The 23,658-nt window shown below is 39.1% G+C and overlaps 1 protein-coding gene across 2 annotated transcripts in view; it reads left to right on the top strand.

Annotated features, from left to right (window-relative positions):
• The first annotated feature begins 3,614 nt into the window (after positions 1-3,614).
• Positions 3,615-23,658, top strand: part of Tmep (Transmembrane endosomal protein) — a 142,598-nt gene continuing 122,554 nt past the window's right edge. The window contains exons 1-2 of one of the 2 annotated variants that reach the window (XM_083136610.1): positions 3,615-3,894; positions 7,033-7,248. In XM_083136610.1, the coding sequence (XP_082992736.1) occupies positions 7,042-7,248 (207 nt within the window). In that variant the 5' untranslated portion in view covers positions 3,615-3,894; positions 7,033-7,041. The remainder of the gene's footprint in view (positions 3,895-7,032; positions 7,249-23,658) is intronic. The other variant, XM_083136611.1, reaches the window with a different exon arrangement.

Raw genomic sequence — 23,658 nt, 5'->3', positions numbered from 1 at the left:
CATATTAATCCTAGTCCTGGTATAATGCATGACGTTTAAAACTCAACGTTAGATAGACCTGAATTCTCTAATTTTATTGTTGTACGTATCAGCTGTGCATCGGCGCACTGCAGCGATTTTTCTATCTGCTTCATTAGCAACACTGCTTATTTAGTTCTGTCGCGCATCGCACGGCAGAAATATCTGTGCTGGACTCTACTTCTTGTCCTAGTTAGTATCCTATTCATAGCACTGAAAGACCTTTCTACGCCGGCTCTCGTTACGGGAATGGTTAGAAGGACTTCACACAGTTTTATCAACTCGCACTATCCCACGTTAGCTTCTAAGACTTTCAACAATGGATTGTCAGCTTCTGTATACTACATATATATTCCATTATCAAGCATCGACTTGACATAAAATTTGTAGGACTTGAGGTCAGCAAGAACGCCTTCCAAATTAAGCATGGGAAAATTAGCACAACACCTTTTGACTTCGGTGTCTTGCAAGTTGACTACTGACTGAAAGGTTTCAAATTGACTTGCGAATCTCATGGTATCAACAGATTGATCGTTGAACCTGTCTTCCATTTCTTTCAACAGAAAGTTTTCCTAGCATCTTCATCAGCAACCAGGTGTGCTTCAGATCCGATATTCTTCAGTTCGGTTCGAATACCTGTTGATGTTTTCACACTGATTTGCAATATCCTGCAAATGCAATTTGGTTGAAGTAATTAGAGGGATGACTTTAGCCAGACTCAAATGCTTCTTTTGCAAAGCGTTGCTGAGGATAGAAAGTGCACTGAGGATTTCATTCATCGCATTGCAAGTAATAATGAAACTTTCATTCGAGATGAGAGAGAGGAGATAAAGCTAGTGCGGTTGCCAGTTTCATTCTGCTTCTTCTGTAAGGTTGGACAAGTGTGGGCGTTGTTATTTACAGAGGGAAATACAAAGGCAAAAATATTCGCCACACAAAGTAATGCGGTCCGATGCCAGGGAAAGAACGGCAACAGAAAAGTTTTATACTTTGGTTTTGTTGTACAATTTTGTCCGGGGGGCGGTATAATCCCTCCGGGGGTGCCCCGGAATAGTGCCTGAAGAAACACTGAATGGGAGATCCCCCTGTTATTTCGTACCCTGGATGTGACCACCAACGCTATGGTATTATTACAGATGGGCGTGCAGTTGTAGAATTGTAATATTATTGTCCCAAAGCAACGGGGGAAAAAATCAACTCGGCGATAGAGCCCACCCTCCTCTCCCTGACCCGACAATCAACAACGAAGTCGCTTACAGAGAAAAGGTGTCGTGTCACACGGCATACAGCCAAAGGCGCAAATACGATTTTTTGTCTCCGGCGGGCGGGGGGGGGGGTGGGGGGGGCAGCACCACTGAATGGCAATGATTTAATTTGATTTGATTTTAGTTGTAATAATTACAATCTATGTTTAGAGAACAATATATTTATAAGTTAAGTTATACGTATTAGGAATGATTTTTAAAATGAAGAACATGTATGAATGTGAATTAACAAAAAAAAAAAAAATCTCAAGACTGCAGTTCGAAAGAAGTCAGAACAGCCGGTAAAAATAGTGAATTGTGCCTACCAAACCAATCAAATTGGGACGTTTGGTAGCCTTGAGGTTATAAAACAAAAATTATTAAATATAGTAGACTGCAGACTTCTAGAGTATGCCTCTCTACAGAAACAACTCATTCATTTATGCAAGAATAAAATCGAAATTCTGAAAAATCGTCTTTGTTATTTTTGTAGCTTTTTTTTAAGGTTCACATTAATATATTTCATGGTTCGAGGGGGGAGGCATGGCCCCTTTGTCCCCACTTCAAACTGTCCAATTGTTATCAAGTTTCCTGTGAATGTAAATAGCACGGGAGTTTTTTTTTTTTAATGACAAGGACTGTTTTTGAAAGCAACACATATTTGTTAAGTAGTAAGTACTTATCAACATTACGAAATATAGTGAAACATCTAAATGTTGAACCACTGTATATATCGTTGTGCAATGTATGTTTTTCCACCCACGGCTTGTAACATTTAGATAAAATGCTACAGTGTCTTATCACACTGGGTTAGGTTAATATCATTACATTTATACTTACACGGCTCTTTAATTTACTGACATCTATAAAAAATAAAATAAAAATCCGTTGCGCAACAGCCCTGAAGGGCCTAGGCTTAACTACCGATTGCCGGTCTCCCTATGGTGGATGGATGCAATTGATGAGATGATGCGCACAACCAGTGTGGTATTTATGAAATTTCAGGGTGGGAGGGGGGGGGGAGAATTCTACCGACTGTCTAGTGACACTATGAGATAATGTTTATATACATATACACATACATACATATATATATTTTGTGGCCGCCAGAAGATAGGGGCTGCAGGGGGTTCAATTTTTATGGTAAGTGGGGTCACTCCATTCAACTTTTTTTAAAAAAGCTTTGAACAAATCATATTTTTAATAAGGGATGAAACTTTTCCGATTTAAATTTGTTGTTTGAAAAACAACAACAGGAAAGAAACATCACAAATCTCTCTGAATGTTGTTGTTTTTTCAAAAGAAAAGGGAGAGGAATTTCAATATCATTATTGCATGACAATACAGAAAAGGTTGTAGTTATTGCTGTTTGAAAAACAACAGCAATAACTACATTTTCTCCTTTTTTTGTCGTTTCAAGTTTAATTAATAACAATCCGTCGCACAACAGCCCTGAAGGGCTTTGGCTTACTTTATAATAATCCTTTGCGCAACAGCCCTGAAGGGCCTTGGCTTACCTACCGACTGCCGGTCTCCCTCCCACGCTTTCCTTCGTCACATCTAAGCGTAGAGATCTGCAACCAGTATTGGAATAGGCGGGGGGTCAGCCCGACGTATCCCCAGCCGTTATAGTAGGTTTCCGGGACCGGATTACGCTTACTCATTCGAAACCCCCCAACATCCTCACGATGGTTTAGCTATGGTTTTATTTGCTTTGAAACAGTTGCTTATAAATAGTAGAAACATTAAGTCTTGACATCTGTTAGCAACGACGAAAACCAAGTTGCAAATGTAGTTCTTGTAGCTGCGAATAGATGGCAGAAAGGTGCTTACGACTATGCGAAACGAAGTGTTTTAGTGACATCTAGTTGTAATGAATTTAACCACTTTAGTAATGTAGTTTTGAAGCTCTGGTGTAGATGGCAGCATATAAAACCAAATGAAACTCTGCCAAATTTGTGCGTGTGGTGTGTTTTTTCGTATGTGTGTGTGTCTGTCTTGGGGGGGGGGGGGGTTCTCAATCTTGGTGGGTGAAAGGAAAAATTAATTATGTTGCTTTTTCGCATCGTTCTGATTGTAGAGTATAAAAGAACAGATACTTTTATTTGTTAATTTCGTTAAAACGCGCCATACGAAAGGAATGGAAAGAGATGAAACACTGCTTTCGTTTTGATGAATCAAATTGTTAACTGTTTACATTATAATTATTTATCATAAAGAATATATTCCGAAGGCAATCTGCGATTATTGCAGATGAAATTCATTTCGAAATTTACATATTACATTATTGCAGAAAAAAAATTCTGTACGAAAGAACACTAAGTAAATTGTGACGTTCAAACTTGACATGCGCAGAAAGTACTGACTGAAAATCGTTAAGTGTCCGCTGATCGTAGTGTGAACGGGTTGTGTTCGTGGAATTGGCATATTCTTCAGTGTGAAATATGTAACGTACGATTAGAAGGATTGCAACACACATTTCATCACAATGTTAATACACATTCAGTGCGTTTGATTATTGTTGCAAGTGTTTTTGTGTCAGATTGAATTTATTGCGAGTGCTATTTGACAATCGTGGCAGTGAATGTTTGTGTACTTATCAGGTGGTGGGAGTTTGTTGTTTTGACAGCAGGTGGGTTTAGTGTAACGTATGGTATGAATATTCTTAAGATATCTGAGTGGAGAATAAATTCTGTTACACCTTTGTCATGACTTGTACATTTGAATACAGTCTTAATTTGTTCTTGGTTGTTTAAAATAGAGTATAGTTTGCTTAAGTTTTACTCGATTGGGGAGACTTGGTATCAAAGGTCGCAATGACAACCATACGGTGCTAAACCAAGCAGCTGATAAGTAAAATAAAATGTTTCAAGTGAAGCTATTAACGCAATTATAGCAACATACAGCACTTGCTTCAATATCTTCAACATAGATATTGTATTCTGAATAAAATGCAGGTTGTATGTCTGTGAGATCTGGATTTATTTTTTTATGATTTTCGATACATTGAGATTGCTATTTAACGGAAAATTTCGTTGCCTCATTTTTTCCAAAAGGCAACTAATACAGTAGGTTATGCTGTAAAAACTATGAATAACTCATTATTACTCTTTAGTTAATGTGTACTTGGAGTAGCTATAATATATATTTTTTGACATTGGAATACATTTATTGTAAGAAGATATATAAGTATGTTCAGGAAATTAACAAATGAGGAACAATCTCTTGTAGGATAATAGAACTTAATTGCAGATAGTATTTAATATCTTCCACCACACATTTGTCTTTTGGTGACCCCCCCCCATTCTTTAATAACAGGGATCTCACTGATCAAGAAATAAGATATCTGAACTTGTATGAATATATATTTTTCACATTAATTATGAAATCGCCATTTGTGCCATTTAGGTGGTCACACTGGTAGCCTTATATAGGCACAAATGGCTAACCACAAACACAATTTATGACCAACCAAAACTGGAATAATTAGTTGTCATGTGGAATGAAATATAATTGATAAAGCACACATGCCACACGTTCAGTGGCGTGCCCAAGGGGTGGTCTGCGGGTTATAACCCCCTCCCCTTTTGGTCCAGTATTTTTTTAAAAAAATAAAAACGTTAAAGGCAGGAAAATATGGCAAAATGAGGACTGAATACTTAAAAATGTACCCCTCCCTTTCAAAAATCCTGGGCACGCTACTGCACATGTTGTAACTTGCCAGAAGTAAAATGCACACTCGTATTTCATATTTTTTATTTGGATTCTTAGTTGATCATATTTTATTTGAATTAAAAACAACATTTTAGTTGTATTTGGTTTGTTATGAATCATTTGAGTAGTGTGTAGTAACAGAGATTCAACACTTATTTACTAGCTAAATTTATTTTAAAATACTTGGTAATGTCAGGAAAGTTTTGTAGGAACCCTGGGATAAATAAGTGTTGATATTTTCATATTACCAACATCATATATTAATCACCATTAATTAATATGTTGACACTAATGTTGGGGGCCTTTGTCCAACTGTACCCTTCTCGAGAATTGTCAAATTTTTATTAAGTTGATAGATTTCAATGTTTTATGTAATATAAAGTGTGTTTCATGGTGGGGGAAACCACAAAGAAAAAAAATAGACCTTATGTCCTGCACGAGTAAAAAAAATCCTCAATCTCAAAAGTTTTTTATTCACACTGAAATAGTGAAAAAGACACATGCAGATGATAACACCACGAAACTTAACACTCCTAATCTAACAATGTTTAAAGCAGTAGGCACTAGAGTGCTGCATCGAGGCTTTTTTGCTCGATCGTTTAATAGTTCGCATGGATGACGCTAGATGGCTTACGGATTTTACTGTTTCTTCGCTCGAGCAAATAACGCTTGAACAGGCAAACGATCGATATATGCTCTAAGCCCAGTAGTTTACGTACAACCGTAATTTGCCTGTGGTAGTTGACCTTCAAATATACTTTGTGAAGTGAAAGACTCATTGAAATTGAAACTGAAGTGAACATAGTTATCATCTCCATGTTAAAATGTAGTTTAGTCTATTTTACCAATACATAGCAATATATGAAAATGAATAGATGATTACAGGCTGAAACTACCAGCACTAATATTACACATATTTGTACGATTATTGTCGCGCAGTACTTTAAAAGTGTAAATCATCAACCCTGAGACCTTCTGTAAACAAACCGTCTCACTGCTTTGATGTATCACTGAACACCTTCCCGCACGCATATAACCTGCCATGTTGAAAGTGGCACTACTTCCTTGCTGTTCACATGATTATTTTTAGAAAATAACCAATGTTACACAAATCCCTAAGCTCATTGAAAGTTACAATGCATATTCCTACAAAATGTTCACACTTATCTTGCCTTGCCATGTCACAAAGTTATTTTACGAAGTGCATTATATTTGGCGGATCAAAAATCGTTATTAGGATGCTTGTCAAAGTTTCCAACCGCAATACATTTACGAACTTTCTTTGTCTTGTTTTGATCATCATCATCAATATATTTATTGGACTTACAGCATTGCATATGGCTGTTTATGCCCATTATATATTTTATTTACATAAGATACAATTTACATAAAATCTACAAACAAATTTCAAATACACTCTTATCTATATCAAACCTTAGAAATATACATTACCATGTTATATAATTTTGTCTAAAAAAATGCAAGTAAAATATATTCAATTCGCATGCAAGAAAGAAGCCAAATTTATGGGAAATGATTACTGGTGCAAAGAGTTAAGAGTTAACCATAAAGGTGAAGCAATAAGTACAAAAGAAAGAGCATTGGATTTGAAAGTGAGACGTCATTTGCGGCAGCGTATCCCAGACTACAAATTGTTTTACCTTACGTAATGAATCCTGTAACAACACTGGATTTTCGTGTGGATTATTTTACTTCTATGAGTTTGCAATGCTTTCTGCATGCACGTGGTTTTGTTTACAGAAGGTCTCAGGGTTAGTGATTTGAACTTTAGTAGGCACCATCCCATTGGTGTTCTTTGGTTTGTCGTGTCGAGTGCTATATTCATTTATGCGAAACCTTCAGGCAGGGCTGCTTCAAGCTAATATAACAGAGGTATATTTGCTTCACCAATGACCTAAAAACAACAGAAAACGTCAATAAAACCATATAATATTTATAAACCTTGCACAATTTTTTACTTTCTAGCTGGGGTACATAGGGTGAAGGATAGCCTAATGTTGTTTGCATTTCTTATTTCTTTTTCAATTTTTTTCAGTTGGAAAGGATGACCAGTGCAAGTGGGCTAGTATCCACTGGAACTTCTAGTGATAGTGCAGCGACGGTGTCATCACCGTTATTATCTTCTATGACATCCCTAGCGAGCAATGACTCTATCCCTGTGGAAGTGACCCCGATATTTCTCCAGACAAAGACAGCGCAAGGGATCGCTGGTGCTTTCGTTTGGATTGCTCTCATCATAACTTGCCATCAGGTAAGTCTCTCTCTCTCTGTATAATTTCCAGATGGCGTGTGCATTTTGAAAGTGTTGTGTGTTTACGACATTTGCAGCAACTGGCCAATCTGAAAGGCCTCTTATGAAGATTGTGAAGTATGTTTTGGCATTCTAACAGCCTCAGTGTGATTTGTGCAATTCATTCTCGTATGAAACTCTCTTGGTGTAAGCGAAGTTTGGGCCCAGGTTGCGATTGTTTTATTCCGTATTTAGCATGGAGCACAGGCATTTCTTTAAATGGTTCAGATTATAATTCTGTCTGATAACACACACTTCAGTCTCGGTGATTATTTACTACATGTTTTCTAGAACTATTATTACGCTTCCATATACTCCTCCATGATTTTTTTGTTTACGAGTGTCCATTTTTTGGGTGCAGAGGGTATTTTGTTGCTAAATACGGTAACGGTTCCAATTGTTTTATGAATTCTCCTAGCATGAACACTAATTATCGTAGAATTTTGGAAATCATTGTCACACGAAATTTGAACCTTCCTTAAAGTAATGAGCACTGTTTGGACTGAAAGAATGTTATTTATGTTAAAAAAAACAACTTGAAAATTACCTTACGCACTTCTCATGGACAAGATATTCTCAGTCGACAAGCGACAGTAAATATCGTAGAAGCGTGGGAATGAATGTAGAAGTAGATCGGAACCTTAGTAGAATGCATTTAGGGACTTTTATTTTAATGCTAAGGGGAACCAAACCTAACCATGGAAGCATATATTGAACAAAACCTTAAGTAATCGCTAAAACTCCGCAGTATGTGTTAACAGACATACATCGAAATTGAACCATGTAAAAATTGATTCTGGTTTATTTGGACTTTTAACCACTGTTATTTAAAAGAGATGATTTACCAACGTTTCGGAGGCTGCATCTGCCTCCGTCTTCAGGGTAGCGTGTCTAAATGGTGTCCTACACATTGCACACCAACCCCGATTTACGTCAACGTGCAATCCGGGGCGGTCCAGTCCCCGGTGATCAAGGTGGAAACCTAACGGTGCCACACGAAGCCTTGATCGTGACCTCGACGTGGTCATTTTAAGAAGTGGAGCCTGGCCACTGATTATCCTACCTGGCAACTTTTTATATACTAGAGGTCCTTGTGACCAACAGACGCGGTGGAGCCTAGGCCACCTAGAATAATCTTCCAAGGCAACCATTTAGACACGCTACCCTGAAGACGGAGGCAGATGCAGCCTCCGAAACGTTGGTAAATCATATCTCTCTTAAATAACAGTGGTTAAAAGTCCAAATAAACCAGAATGAATAAATCACCACTGATTAGCTACAAAAAAGAATGTAAAAATTGCATTCGTAGCATGATGAAATCACAATAAAACAAAAGGAACTTGGGCCCTTAATGCTTTTGTTATTAGCTTAGGCAGGTCAGGTTTAGGACTCGGAACATTAAAATAACATCCCTAAATGCTTTAAATACCTGATCAAGTAAAATCTGGTAACCCTCTTTGAGCCTTCCGTGAAAATCGGTAAATTTCCCTGTCCCAATTGACTGGAAACCTAGAACAGCTGCTCGTTTAAGCTAATTTTCAAATCAGAATTTCTCCAGTAAATAATGCTTAGTGAAGCTTTTAATTGTGCTAATTAGTTTCTCCAACCTTCAAACTTACTCCCACAACCGTTTCCAGTATTCTAAAGCACTTCGTTGTACTCATATCGAACTTGCAAAAAAATCACTATACATTTAGGACAGTTGCCGGAGTTTGTTTCGTTCCTAGTTGCAGACCTGCACGTACAATGAAATTAAAAGAAAGTGATATAATGCAGCAGGTGGAAAATAATTCTGTCTTTAACTGCTTGAGCAACCAGTATAAACCTCAGTGCAGTTCTGTTGTGGTCTTTCTCTTGTCCATCTGTGTCCGAGTGCCATTTACAGCTTCAGCTGTCTGTGGCTTAGTGGTTCTAGTTCTATACGTATTAGTCATGCAGATTTCAATTTATAATAGTGGGGCAGTGATTTTTGTTTTTTACTGGCGGCTGTTGACCCACTGTACCCGCTCGAGATGTATGCTGAATTTTTTTTTCATAGACAGATTTTGATTTTTTACGTAATATAAAATTGGTTCCAGTGCGCAAAAAAACTCAAATAACTGATATATCTGATCCCAAAGTATGGCCTGCATAAGTAAAAATGTGCCATTTTGGAGTTATTTTGCCACTTCTTATTAGTAGAAACCATTTGTATGCACACTAAAATAGTAAGAGAACATGTAAAAAATAACTATCAATGTCAAACCTAACCTAATGATGTAAATTTATAGCTACTGTTGGGGAATGTCATGTTGGATGCTATATTCACTTGTGCGAAGCCTTCAGGCTCTTCTGCTTCACGATGAGATACATACATTACTTCACAGTAACACATTTTCAAATAATTGAAAACATTCATACACAAGAAAATCTTCATAAACCATGCAAGATATTTCACTTTCTCCAGGGGGTATAGAGGGTGAAGGTTGCCTTTCACTGTGCTTTGATGTGTTGATGATGGTGGAGTATTATTTCTTTTAAATTACTGTGTTTTTCTCATGAGCTTATGTCCCATGTGAAGAGAAGGATACAAATAGTGTTAGTGTTGATGCACCTTTTACAATTTTATTAAATAAAGCAACTGAAACTAAAAAAGAATTTGGTTCCATCCATGTCACCTTAGTGCAAGAACTCAGGATTAGCATTGTCTTATTACTATACACCCTCATCTGCACAAGTATCCTCCAGAGGAGAAAAAAAGAGGTGGTGTAGAATGAGAAGACACACTAGGGTACAATAGCCAGAAGAGATAGTTGACAACCTGAAATTTCCAAAATTATTAGCAACTCTTTCCGAGAGGAATTGGCAATTTCTGCCTCTCCTTTATACAGCGTACGGTTTTAGAAGCGATATCTGGCGGGGCCACGCAGTGTGTGTCCTCGGCAACCAACCAATGACAGGAGTGCAATGTTGTACAGTCAGGAAACTGCAGCGTGCAATTTAAACGCCATGTCCTGTACTTTTTGTGAAAGCTCCCCACTTGAAAATTCATAATAAGAAGGAGCAAGACATAATGAACCTAACTGTCCAAGTCTCGTAAATTTCCTACCGGAGTTATGTTTTCTCGAAGAAACACTGGGAGACAACAAGTCTCAACACACACACGAATGACCCTTTCATTTTCTTTCCGTCTGTTTTTTGTTGCCACCGTGTTGACCGAGTTGTGTCTTGAGAAAACAACGGGTGTTAAATTCGTCTCAATATACACAATGACCCTTCATTGCCGTGGGCATTCTCCAACATTGCGAGTCTGAGTCAGTTTGAGGGTCTTATATGCTGCAGTTATATGATATTATAATCCTTTGTAGAAATATTCACTGTACTCGGTATATACTGTGAATGCAGTATAAAAAAAATAGTTTAATATTGGACGCACCGAATTCTCTCTTTTTCTTCTGTTAGCAGTTAGTTTCTCAACAGCGCAATAGCACTGGCTGCATATTGGCTGAACCTGTGTTCTTTCTAAAAGCGTATGTGGTATAGTGTCGAAAAAGTTTTATCACCGCCTGAAAGAAGTGATCAGACATTTGGATCATCTGCAACTAACAATAAATCGTCAATGCTAGAGTACGTGCTGATCGCTGTCACCATAGGCGAATCTAGAATGTTTTTCTGTGAGGGACATAGAATATGTCATAAACATATGATAAGATGTACTGCTGGATGTATAATGTGCAGACTTTATGACATAACTAGCCGTCATGGTCTTGTCGGTAGAGTGTCTTGACTGCCATGCGAGAGACCCAGGTTTGATTCCAAGGGTGGGTTATCTAAGGTCTGAATTTTTGAGACATTGTCCCCACATAAACCGGTTCTGGAGTTCACCCACCCTCGAAACGGTGAGTACCTGGGGACAAGCCTGACCACATCACCTCCAGAATGGTGGAGACAGAGAATGTGGGTGGCCCTACAACCACATTCATAAATGTGCCTTCACGGTACTATATCCACGGGGGACTTTACGTTTACCTAAAAGGTGCAAGACCAGTCTGTGAGGACCAATGCCATTCTACTGACTGCCGGCCTCACTCCTGCCAGAGGTGGGAAATCATCCAATCAGTTATGGGATGCAACGAACTCCTAGTCGTCGTTGTAGGTGTTCTATGACTGGATTGCACTTCTCATTCGTAACTCATGAGTTTCCTCACAATGGTGGATGGCCACCAGCCTCATACACAGGCTGGAATGTCGGGAAAAGTTTTTACGCTCCCCATAGCTGGAGCCCATAGCATAACACCTTAGACCTCACAGCCACGGTGTGGGACACATACATACATACATACATACATACATACATACATACATACATACATATATATATATATATATATATATATATATATATATATATATATACAGTAGAGCGTCGATTATCCAAACGTCGGTCAACCGAACGACCGCTTAACCGAACTGTGTACTCGCTCACTTTCAGATATCTGTAATGAAAAAAGTACGTGACTTAGCTGCTCGTAAGCGTGTAGGCTTGCTTAGACAGACCAAAATAAAGGATTTTTTTAAACGTTAATTTTGTGTACTGTGTGTATTGTTCATGCAAAATGCGTATGTAATATGTACATATTTTTGTTTAATAAACTGTACCACATACTATATATTCCTACTAAAGTTGCCTTTGTACGTTACTTTGTAATACATACTTAAAGAGATGCCTGTTTTTATGAATAAATTTACTGTACAGTACTTCTTTTTGGCAAATAAACATGTACAGTTCGATTATCCGAACAAACCAGTTTTCCGAACACCCATGTCCCCCAATTACTTCGGATAATCGACGCTCTACTGTATATATATATATATCACACATCAAGACAATTACAAGGATTCGTTTAGAGACAGTTTGTGGTCAGATAAACTAATCAGGACTGGGTCTTCAAAGTGAATTCTCTGTACCTCCACCAAACTAACCAAAGCACCCTTTGATTATAAGATGACAGCATTTTGTTTTGTGAAATACTAGTTGCAATACTTTGTGTAGTAACACTTATTACAGAAATAAATAAGCTTGAGAATTTGTTTCTTCTGTCGAAACTGTCGCAGACATGGGAAATATTTGACCTAGAGTGTTCTCGCTTTCTGCCCGTCAGTTAGTGTTATTGCATTGTAACCAACAAGACCCTGAGTGATGCGTTTGTGCTAATCTTGGTTTTATTCTTTTGCTATTTGGAAGTGAATTGCTTGAACGTTTTTGTTAATTGCATTACAATGCTATTAATATTTTTTATAATACTTAGCCATCCCCTTTTTGGAAAGGGGCATGTGCCCCTGTGCCTTCCCCACCCCTGCCACATCTCACATTGGCCGTCATCCTTAGTCTAAAATGAAGCAGGGACAACGTTCTGCAACTATAGGAGTAAACTTCAAGGACCATATCTGGCAACAACTCCCTCACCTCTAAGAGAAGGTTGCTATCTAGCACTAGTCCCAAAACCAAAGAACTTCATTTGCAACTCTCTCTCTTTCTCTCTCTCTCTTTCTCTTTCTCTCTCTCTCTCTCTCTCCCAAGCACTCAACCCATTCCCTTCCAAGCACTACCATTATTTCAGCTTATTGAAACATCGAAACAGTAACATTAGTTATGTTTGCTAGCAACTTTGGCATCAGTTCGTTATATCGGAGACACTTTAAAATCGGATATTTTGTCGTTTAGTATGGTTCGTACTTATCAATTGTGTATTGCGGAACATATTTGAATGTGCCATTAAGGTTTTCATATGATTAGAAACATTTTTTACACTAAAATAATCAATTTCTCGAAGTGTTACGGAACGCACGTCATAGTGCGAGCCCCAAAAACCATTTCCGGATAGCCCCACGGACCATTCACAGAAGGTTAGGTTAGGCAAACAGTTAAAAAAAAAAAACGGCGTGGTTACGTTTTCGTTTAAATTAAAGCAACGGGAATTGATTTCCGGCTGAAGTAGATTGAAAGATGAAAGAAAACACTTCGAAGAACTTCGACAATGCTACAGTTTCTCCTGTAAATTTCAAGAAAAGTGTCTCCGATATATCGAACTGTTACCGCAACTTTAGATGTGGCATACTTTATCCGATAGTTTCTAAGTGGTGTAATTTGTGGAACCGCTCATGCACTTTAGTCCCGTAGATGCATAGTATTCGGCATCACATTTTCTTTTTCACCATTTCCACTTTACCATGTCTACTTTGAATGGTTCTGTAGCAGTGCTCGAAGCGGGATTAGCAAAAGTTTTGGAAAGCATCCTCCCCCCTTCCCTCCTTGCTGTCTGATTGTCACCATGTTAAACCATAGAAGCATCTCCCCAGGCAACATTTTCCACTACAAGGGCTGTCCTTTACTGAATTTAGTGTCACCCCATCCAGGGACCGCAGGTGGGAGGAGCGAGCAGTGTATTTTTTCCCCTGTGAGATGGAGCAAACTGTAGATGCATTTCTCCCCCCCCCCTCCCGTCATTAGAGCGAACCTCCCAGAAAAAAAGCACTTCAGTTTGAAGTCCTTATAATAATTAACTTAATTTACTGTGACCGAAATGTATTTGTTTTGTACGTTTAAAACAAATTGTTCAGTTTTTTTAAAAAAAAAATAATCCTAGGAACATTTCGGTATAGTTGGCAACACTGACGATACGAGAGCTATTTAACGATAGAACTTCTTGACTATAGCCGTCACAATCGTTAAATCGATATAAAACACTTTTTTTCGTCTGCGTGTTTTGTGGAAGTTGGCGATCCAGCGTCTACAATGTAGGCCAGGAGAACAATCTCTTACGAGGACCATTTCCCCGTTAAAAGTCGTGCCAAGGAAATACTGTTTGTGTTTTGAAGGTCGCTTCTGTGCCTTTTTCTTATCACGGATGGAGAAAGATTATTGGATGACATTTGTGAAGGAGAAACACACGTACGCCGGGATTCGAACTCCGGACATGAAATCGTACTGAGTGCGTCACTGGTTTAAAATTCCGACCATCAGTTCTAATAACAATAACAAATTGGGCTTCGTTTTTTATCAAAGTCTTTGTCTTATTGCAGTGTGCACACAGGGTTGCCAGGCATTCCCCCTTTTCTCGTACCTGCTCTATATTTAATCTTGGTCTGGCATCTGGGATCTGCGACTGTCTTACTTTCGAGCATAGATCACAGAATTTAAGAAATTCGCAAAAATTGAAATTTACAGCTAATTTATTATACTCCGGTGAATTTATTATTCTACATACACGTGGCATACACAATACATTAAAAAATGTTATGTTTTAAATATTAAAAAGCACCTTTGCAAAGTTCTGTGATCGATTGTGGAACTATTGTCGTCATTAAGGAGATCATTTTTTAAATAAAATGTGCTGTTTAAAATATAAGTTTTTAACTTAAAAAAGACAAAAAATAACACATAATTAAGTTCAGTTACTACATTTTTGTTATGTAGCCATACCGCAAATCTTGACGTTTCGCATGATGGCATGTGCGGTAATTGCGCCGCAATAGCGGGTCTTAGACGATTTGATTGCTGTGTACAGTTTGAAGAAGAAAAACGTAAAATGACTTTGTGTTGAGTCAACAGTTACTGCTGAGGCATCAAAAGAACTTTTCAATTTAATTTTTATAAAATTTCTGAAGCTTACTATTGTACCGTACCTTTTAAAAGTAATACGAGTATTGTATCAATAAAAAATTAATGAAATGCAATAATCGTACTGTTTTGCTTCTTTTAAAACTGACAGCCAATATACTAATTAATATTTGTTTACTTAAGCGAGGAAATTTAACATTTCAAATCTAAAAGGCCTAGAACTCAGTGTTTTAAAGTTGTTTTTTTTTTTAATTTCCGGGGGAAGGTCTCCGGACCTCTTATGAGCAAGGGGATATTCAACAACCCTCACGTACATCATATGCTTCTCCCAGAGTCTGCCCCCCCCCCAAAGCAAAAACTCAAACTCCGCCCATGGACATACAGTTAAAAATTGGGCATGTGTGTCCCTTTCATCAGTTTCATCATCACTCATTCTCATCTTCGCGATTGGCCAAAAGTGGCAGAAAAGTAAAATGACCAATCAAATCAATTGAAGTAGTTCAGGTGTTCAGAACCAACGGGGATAGGTGGTGCAGAGGTGTGTGTGGCCCTCAGAATATTTCCTGTGCCGTCTAGGGCTCTGTGCTTTGGACTCCGACTGCGGGACTACATGGGTTCGAATCCGCCTGGGTTTTCGGCCTGTGTAAAGGACCGGTGGCAACCCACCATCGTGAGGAAATTGGGGAGCTACAAGTGAGTTGCGTAACCCGGTCTGGGAAATCTCCCTATAATGGCTGAGGCTGACCCCACGCCACCCTATTACCCGTTGAAGATCTCCACACCTCTAGGTAGCATTGTGGGAGGGAGACTGGCAGTCGGGAGATGGGCCAAGGCCCTTCGAGGGCTGTAGAGCCACGGGTTACGTTATCTTATAGTTAAGTAACCATTCAGGTATTCGATTTTATATTAATGTACCCTGCATGACCATGTATTAGTCATATGATTTTTTTGCAATAATATTTAACTCGATCGAGCTTTCGACATATATGCTGAGTACCCCGAAAAACATTGTGCAGAAGGCTTTCTTAATTAAAAAAAGTTGTAACATTATGCAATGGAGAAGTTTGCCGCATCAGTGATAGTGACCTCCATAAAAACCGCTGGTCCGCTCGGAGTGTGGCCGCACTGCACGCCTTTCTTTCATGACGTGTCCCAGCGCCTGGACGGTTCGTGCGAGCGAGCAGGGAAGGACAATGAGGAAGTGGATATCCGACTGCCGTGTCAGCCGCTGTATGCATACGCGAAGGAGGAAAGTGCGGAATATGCTTCATTTCTCACCCGAACGTACGTTTCCAGCAGTGATGTGCTGTGGAATGGAGGTAATTTACGCGTAGATTACATTGACGTATATTTTCATTGTCCAGTGCCGTCGCGAGATAACGGATCACGGGTTCGAATCCTTACCTAGGCATCACTCATTTTCATCTTCGCAATTAGCCAGAAGTGGCGAAAAGAATGCCCAGTAAATTAAACCAGATAAAGAAAATCGGTCAAGATGAATACAAAATACAATACTAATTAGAATATGTAAATAAATTATTACACAAATAGGTTAAAATAGATATATCAGCACATATTCATTATCTAGCTTACCTGCAATTAAGGTAGGCATAATTTGTGTGAAAACAAGTGCCCTGGCAAAGACATTAATGTCAAATAGATGCAGAATTGATTGAATAACAAAACAGTAAGTTAGATCCAAATGGCAAAAAGTAAAGTTCCTCATTAATATTTTATGTATATTATCATAAATAGTACCGTGCAAGCATAAATCTTTGGTACTGTCCTTCATAGCCTCATCATTCCAATATAATCCTTGCCTTCCAATATGTACAGTAACCATCGATTATACAATTGCTAAACAAGTATATTTTCGTTATTTAATTTTCGTACTTGGGACGACCCCCTGAACACCTCCTAAATACGTCATTGCTTCGCGATTAGCCAAAAGTGGCAGAAATGCAAAGTAAAATAAAGCAATCAACATAGTCTGGAGTGTGTATACGTAACGTGCATCGACGCAGACAGGGTGAGATTGAATTCGCTCCCGCTGCGACGGGAGCGAACCTACAAGATACTGATCCCGATATGATGGTTCCGGGTTGGAATCCCAACCTACGAAGAGCGTTTCTGTGTGTTCAGTAATTGTTTATTATTATTATTTATTTCGTTTAATATCAACTGCTAGGGCCCTTTATAAAGAATTCTCGCGACACCCTTCCATGTTACACCGGAAGTTGTAGGCCTCAAGGTGGATTGTCAGATATTATAGGAACAAGCGCTGCAACGTTTTGGTTCATCAACAGTGTTGAGCGAGCGAATGCAAGAGGAAGTGGAACACTTTCACTTCAACCATTGTTGGAAAACAAAAGGAATTGGTGGAAACGACATGCCAGAAATGAGAACGAACAGCTATATATTATAGGCTCAGTTCGAGCGGCAGTTGGGGAAGTCAATTTTCAATCTCCCTGGAGTGATGCAAGAAAATCTGCATAGGCGAGCGAAAAGAAATAGATCTTCGAACTTTGAACTGTTCAGTCAATATTAAGGTTCGGCTGGCTGGACCTTTGGCTGTCGCCAGGACATATGTTTTCAAATTTTCATCTCCTTTCAAAAAACCGCTATCACATTCCAAAATCTGAAATATTACATCAGCTTATTATCAGTAGTTTAATAGACTTACGTAATCACGAAACCATTGATAATATCTAGATAACACCGAAAGCAAACCTCAGGAAAATTCACATGAATGCTCTTGAAGGAATTCCAAGTTGATGTAATTTTTCAGTTTTTGGAACGTGGTATCTGTTTTTTTTTTGAGAGGAGAGAATTGAAAGGAGATGACCTGGCGGTGTCAAAGGTCCAGACGAACCTTAAGGTGACGACACGTCCTGCAAGTACACCTTCTCTACTATTGCTATGGTTGGTTGGTCGATTTAGCGTTTTACGTCCACTTTATGCACAGTAAGGCTAATCGGTACTGGACCAACAGTTTAAAGTGGAATCCGAACCACTATGTGCCTCCACCGGGTATCTACTATTGCTATGACCTATGGCATTGTTGGGTAGAAATTATTTCAATGTCAACAATGTGTAATATTTCAATTTTCTTAAAATATTGAGTTTTCTCTGTTTACGTGGAACTAATGCTCCCACTGAACGAGTGTTTTCGTACATGATTTGTAGACAAGCATAAGCGTAACTTTGCGTGAGCAAATTGGATTTAGATACATTTACAAGTTATGGTACTTTTGTTAACCTCCTGGAACCTGAGAAGCAGTAACAGTTATTTATCAAAATTGGAGTACAAACACAAGTATTTGTGACGAAATAGTTTGTATGTTAAAATGTGTACTTTTTGCCGTCCCGTTTGTCCTTCAGGGAAAAATGTAAATTATCCCGTTTTGTTTTTAAAATCTGACCCTCTTAATCAACATGAGACATCTGATGCTGTAAATTTGCACTATCGTCTTGTTTCGTGAGTGAGGAACCAGGAAGCCCCTATGTGTCAGAACGAATGAGGTTAACCTTATTTCTCCTTGAAAAGTAAGGAAGAGGCAGTCGGGACGATTCAAACGTAAGTTGATTCTACATTCCCGTAGTTTTCTTCAAAAAGCCCCTCCCCCCACGTTCCTCCATAGTCTGGGGAGGGTAGATACGGTACTCAATCTTCCGAGGGGTTAAAAGCTACAGGACGGAGCGACGGTTGCAGAGAATTAAGCTGTTCGTAAAAAGAAGAGCTATTTGTGGCTCTACGAGGAGGGAGAAACGTTCCTGGCTCTCTCGCTCTATTGGTTCAGGCACCTCATACATGAAGGAAGCAGGTGGCTAAATAAATGTGGAAATTGCAAAGAGATTCAGTTGCTACTTTCCTCTGCCAATTCAAGCCATGATAAAGTAGGTGGCTAAATGAATGTGGAAATTGCATAGAGATGTACGCTTGTTTCTCAGTTGCTACTTTCCTCTACCGATTCAAGCCATGATAAAGTAGGTGGCTAAATGAATGTGGAAACTCCAAAAAGATGTATGTTGATTTCTCAGTTGTTACTCTCCGCTACCGATCCAGGCTATAATAATAGTAGGTGGCTAAATGAATGTGGAAATTGCATAGAGATGTACGCTTGTTTCTCAGTTGCTACTTTCCTCTACCGATTCAAGCCATGATAAAGTAGGTGGCTAAATGAATGTGGAAACTCCAAAAAGATGTATGTTGATTTCTCAGTTGTTACTCTCCGCTACCGATCCAGGCTATAATAATAGTAGGTGGCTAAATGAATGTGGAAATTGCATAGAGATGTACGTTTGTTTCTCAGTTGTTACTCTCCACTACCGATCCAAGCCATGATAAAGTAGGTGGCTAAATGAATGTGGAAATTGCAAAGAGATGTATGCTTTTGAGTTATTACTTTCCATAACAATTAGAAAAACTAATTATGCTTTCTTGCCTTATAAAAGTATGGACAGTTAATGATCTTCCACCCCAGAAAATAGATTGTCTGCGCCAAGCAATTGAAGTTTCTTAATACCGGAATCCATTCTGTAGAGAACAGTTTAATTGAAATTACTTCATACTTGAGCAGTGCGCCAATTGATTCGTAAAGAAGCTTGTTTGGTGCCCATTTTGTTATCGATGGAATAAAATGGCTGCTGAAATTTTCCTCTTTATTTCTTTCCTTTATTTTTGCACAGTAGATGATGGCTTGCTGTAACGCATGCTTTGTTTCAAGCGGAAAACGATTACTTATCGGAGTGAAATAACATTAAAAGCATTAGAATGGAACAGTGAATAGCTCGTGAAGGTTTCAAATGCAGTTCTCTGGTTTGACTTTCAACTTTTTTGTCCATATGCAGCGTTACTAACCGTGTAATGGCATCGTCATCCCCCCTTTTTTTCTCCATGAGTATTCAGTTTGCTTTTATGGAAACATTTTCAGCTTTGAGTTTCACGATGATATATTCATATAAAGTACATCAGGTGTATAAGCTGTATGAGGAAGGGAGGGACATGTTACAAACAGCACTCCGTTTGGTATGTCGGAAAAAGTTTTGTAGTGAAGCAATTTTGTACTAGGTGAAATTTTCATGCATCAGGGTTGTTAAAGGTCCAGGAACTTTAAATAAATTCAATTCCGGTCCAGGAGAGAAAATCAGCAAACCTAAATGGATTCTGGACCGTAAGGTACCTTTTTATCCATAAGGAATTTCAATTCTGTCCAGGAACTTTTTTTCCGGGTCAGTTTAAATACGGTTCAGGAAACTTTTTCCGTATCAATTTAGATACGGTCCAGGAACCTTTTTCCGTATCAATTTAAATACGGTCCAGGAACCTTTTTCCGTATCAATTTAAATACGGTCCAGGAACCTTTTTCCGTATTAGTTTAAATACGGTCCAGGAACCTTTTTCCGTATTAGTTTAAATACGGTCCAGGAAACTTTTTCCGTATCAGTTTAAATACGGTCCAGGAACCTTTTTCCGTATCGCTTTAAATACGGTCCAGGAACCTTTTTCCGTATTAGTTTAAATACGGTCCAGGAACCTTTTCCGTATTAGTTTAAATACGGTCCAGGAACCTTTTTCCGTATCAGTTTAAATACGGTCCAGGAACCTTTTTCCGTATCAGTTTAAATACGGTCCAGGAACCTTTTTCCGTATCACTTTAAATACGGTCCAGGAACCTTTTTCCGTATTAGTTTAAACACGGTCCAGGAACCTTTTTCCGTATTAGTTTAAATACGGTCCAGGAACCTTTTTCCGTATTAGTTTAAATACGGTCGAGGAACCTTTTTCCGTATTAGTTTAAATACGGTCCAGGAACCTTTTTCCGTATTAGTTTAAATACGGTCCAGGAACCTTTTTCCGTATCACTTTAAATACGGTCCAGGAACCTTTTTCCGTATTAGTTTAAATACGTTCCAGGAACCTTTTTCCGTATTAGTTTAAATACGGTCCAGGAACCTTTTTCCGTATTAGTTTAAATACGGTCCAGGAACCTTTTTCCGTATTAGTTTAAATACGGTCCAGGAACCTTTTTCCGTATCATTTTAAATACGGTCCAGGAACCTTTTTCCGTATTAGTTTAAATACGGTCCAGGAACCTTTTTCCGTATTAGTTTAAATACGGTCCAGGAACCTTTTTCCGTATCAGTTTAAATACGGTCCAGGAACCTTTTTCCGTATCAGTTTAAATACGGTCCAGGAACCTTTTTCCGTATCAGTTTAAATACGGTCCAGGAACCTTTTTCCGTATCAGTTTAAATACGGTCCAGGAACCTTTTTCCGTATCAGTTTAAATACGGTCCAGGAACCTTTTTCCGTATCAGTTTAAATACGGTCCAGGGACCCTTTTTCCGTATCAGTTTAAATACGGTCCAGGGACCCTTTTTCCGTATCAGTTTAAATACGGTCCAGGGTCCCTTTTTCCGTATCAGTTTAAATACGGTCCAGGGACCCTTTTTCCGTATCAGTTTAAATACGGTCCAGGGACCCTTTTTCCGTATCAGTTTAAATACGGTCCAGGGACCCTTTTTCCGTATCAGTTTAAATACGGTCCAGGGACCCTTTTTCCGTATCAGTTTAAATACGGTCCAGGGACCCTTTTTCCGTATCAGTTTAAATACGGTCCAGGGACCCTTTTTCCGTATCAGTTTAAATACGGTCCAGGGACCCTTTTTCCGTATCAGTTTAAATACGGTCCAGGGACCCTTTTTCCGTATCAGTTTAAATACGGTCCAGGGACCCTTTTTCCGTATCAGTTTAAATACGGTCCAGGGACCCTTTTTCCGTATCAGTTTAAATACGGTCCAGGGACCCTTTTTCCGTATCAGTTTAAATACGGTCCAGGGACCCTTTTTCCATATCAGTTTAAATACGGTCCAGGGACCCTTTTTCCGTATCAGTTTAAATACGGTCCAGGGACCCTTTTTCCGTATCAGTTTAAATACGGTCCAGGGACCCTTTTTCCGTATCAGTTTAAATACTGTCCAGGGACCCTTTTTCCGTATCAGTTTAAATACGGTCCAGGGACCCTTTTTCCGTATCAGTTTAAATACGGTCCAGGGACCCTTTTTCCGTATCAGTTTAAATACGGTCCAGGGACCCTTTTTCCGTATCAGTTTAAATACGGTCCAGGACCCTTTTTCCGTATCAGTTTAAATACGGTCCAGGAACCTTTTTCCGTATCAGTTTAAATACGGTCCAGGAACCTTTTTCCGTATCAGTTTAAATACGGTCCAGGAACCTTTTTCCGTATCAGTTTAAATACGGTCCACGAACCTTTTTCCGTATCAGTTTAAATACGGTCCAGGGACCCTTTTTCCGTATCAGTTTAAATACGGTCCAGGGACCCTTTTTCCGTATCAGTTTAAATACGGTCCAGGGACCCTTTTTCCGTATCAGTTTAAATACGGTCCAGGGACCCTTTTTCCGTATCAGTTTAAATACGGTCCAGGGACCCTTTTTCCGTATCAGTTTAAATACGGTCCAGGGACCCTTTTTCCGTATCAGTTTAAATACGGTCCAGGGACCCTTTTTCCGTATCAGTTTAAATACGGTCCAGGGACCCTTTTTCCGTATCAGTTTAAATACGGTCCAGGAACCTTTTTCCGTATCACTTTAAATACGGTCCAGGAACCTTTTTCCGTATCACTTTAAATACGTTCCAGGAACCTTTTTCCGTATCACTTTAAATACGTTCCAGGAACCTTTTTCCGTATCAGTTTAAATACGGTCCAGGAACCTTTTTCCGTATCAGTTTAAATACGGTCCAGGAACCTTTTTCCGTATCAGTTTAAATACGGTCCAGGAACCTTTTTCCGTATCAGTTTAAATACGGTCCAGGAACCTTTTTCCGTATCAGTTTAAATACGGTCCAGGAACCTTTTTCCGTATCAGTTTAAATACGGTCCAGGGACCCTTTTTCCGTATCAGTTTAAATACGGTCCAGGGACCCTTTTTCCGTATCAGTTTAAATACGGTCCAGGGACCCTTTTTCCGTATCAGTTTAAATACGGTCCAGGGACCCTTTTTCCGTATCAGTTTAAATACGGTCCAGGGACCCTTTTTCCGTATCAGTTTAAATACGGTCCAGGGACCCTTTTTCCGTATCAGTTTAAATACGGTCCAGGGACCCTTTTTCCGTATCAGTTTAAATACGGTCCAGGGACCCTTGTTCCGTATCAGTTTAAATACGGTCCAAGGACCCTTTTTCCGTATCAGTTTAAATACGGTCCAGGGACCCTTTTTCCGTATCAGTTTAAATACGGTCCAGGGTCCCTTTTTCCGTATCAGTTTAAATACGGTCCAGGGACCCTTTTTCCGTATCAGTTTAAATACGGTCCAGGGACCCTTTTTCCGTATCAGTTTAAATACGGTCCAGGGACCCTTTTTCCGTATCAGTTTAAATACGGTCCAGGGACCCTTTTTCCGTATCAGTTTAAATACGGTCCAGGGACCCTTTTTCCGTATCAGTTTAAATACGGTCCAGGGACCCTTTTTCCGTATCAGTTTAAATACGGTCCAGGGACCCTTTTTCCGTATCAGTTTAAATACGGTCCAGGGACCCTTTTTCCGTATCAGTTTAAATACGGTCCAGGGACCCTTTTTCCGTATCAGTTTAAATACGGTCCAGGGACCCTTTTTCCGTATCAGTTTAAATACGGTCCAGGGACCCTTTTTCCGTATCAGTTTAAATACGGTCCAGGGACCCTTTTTCCGTATCAGTTTAAATACGGTCCAGGGACCCTTTTTCCGTATCAGTTTAAATACGGTCCAG

Source organism: Lepisma saccharinum, chromosome 15, assembly GCF_977018435.1.
Source record: "Lepisma saccharinum chromosome 15, izLepSacc3.1, whole genome shotgun sequence".
Lineage (NCBI taxonomy): Eukaryota > Metazoa > Arthropoda > Insecta > Zygentoma > Lepismatidae > Lepisma > Lepisma saccharinum.
Note: the sequence above shows the minus strand (reverse complement) of the source record. Positions and strands in the feature narration are given on the sequence as shown.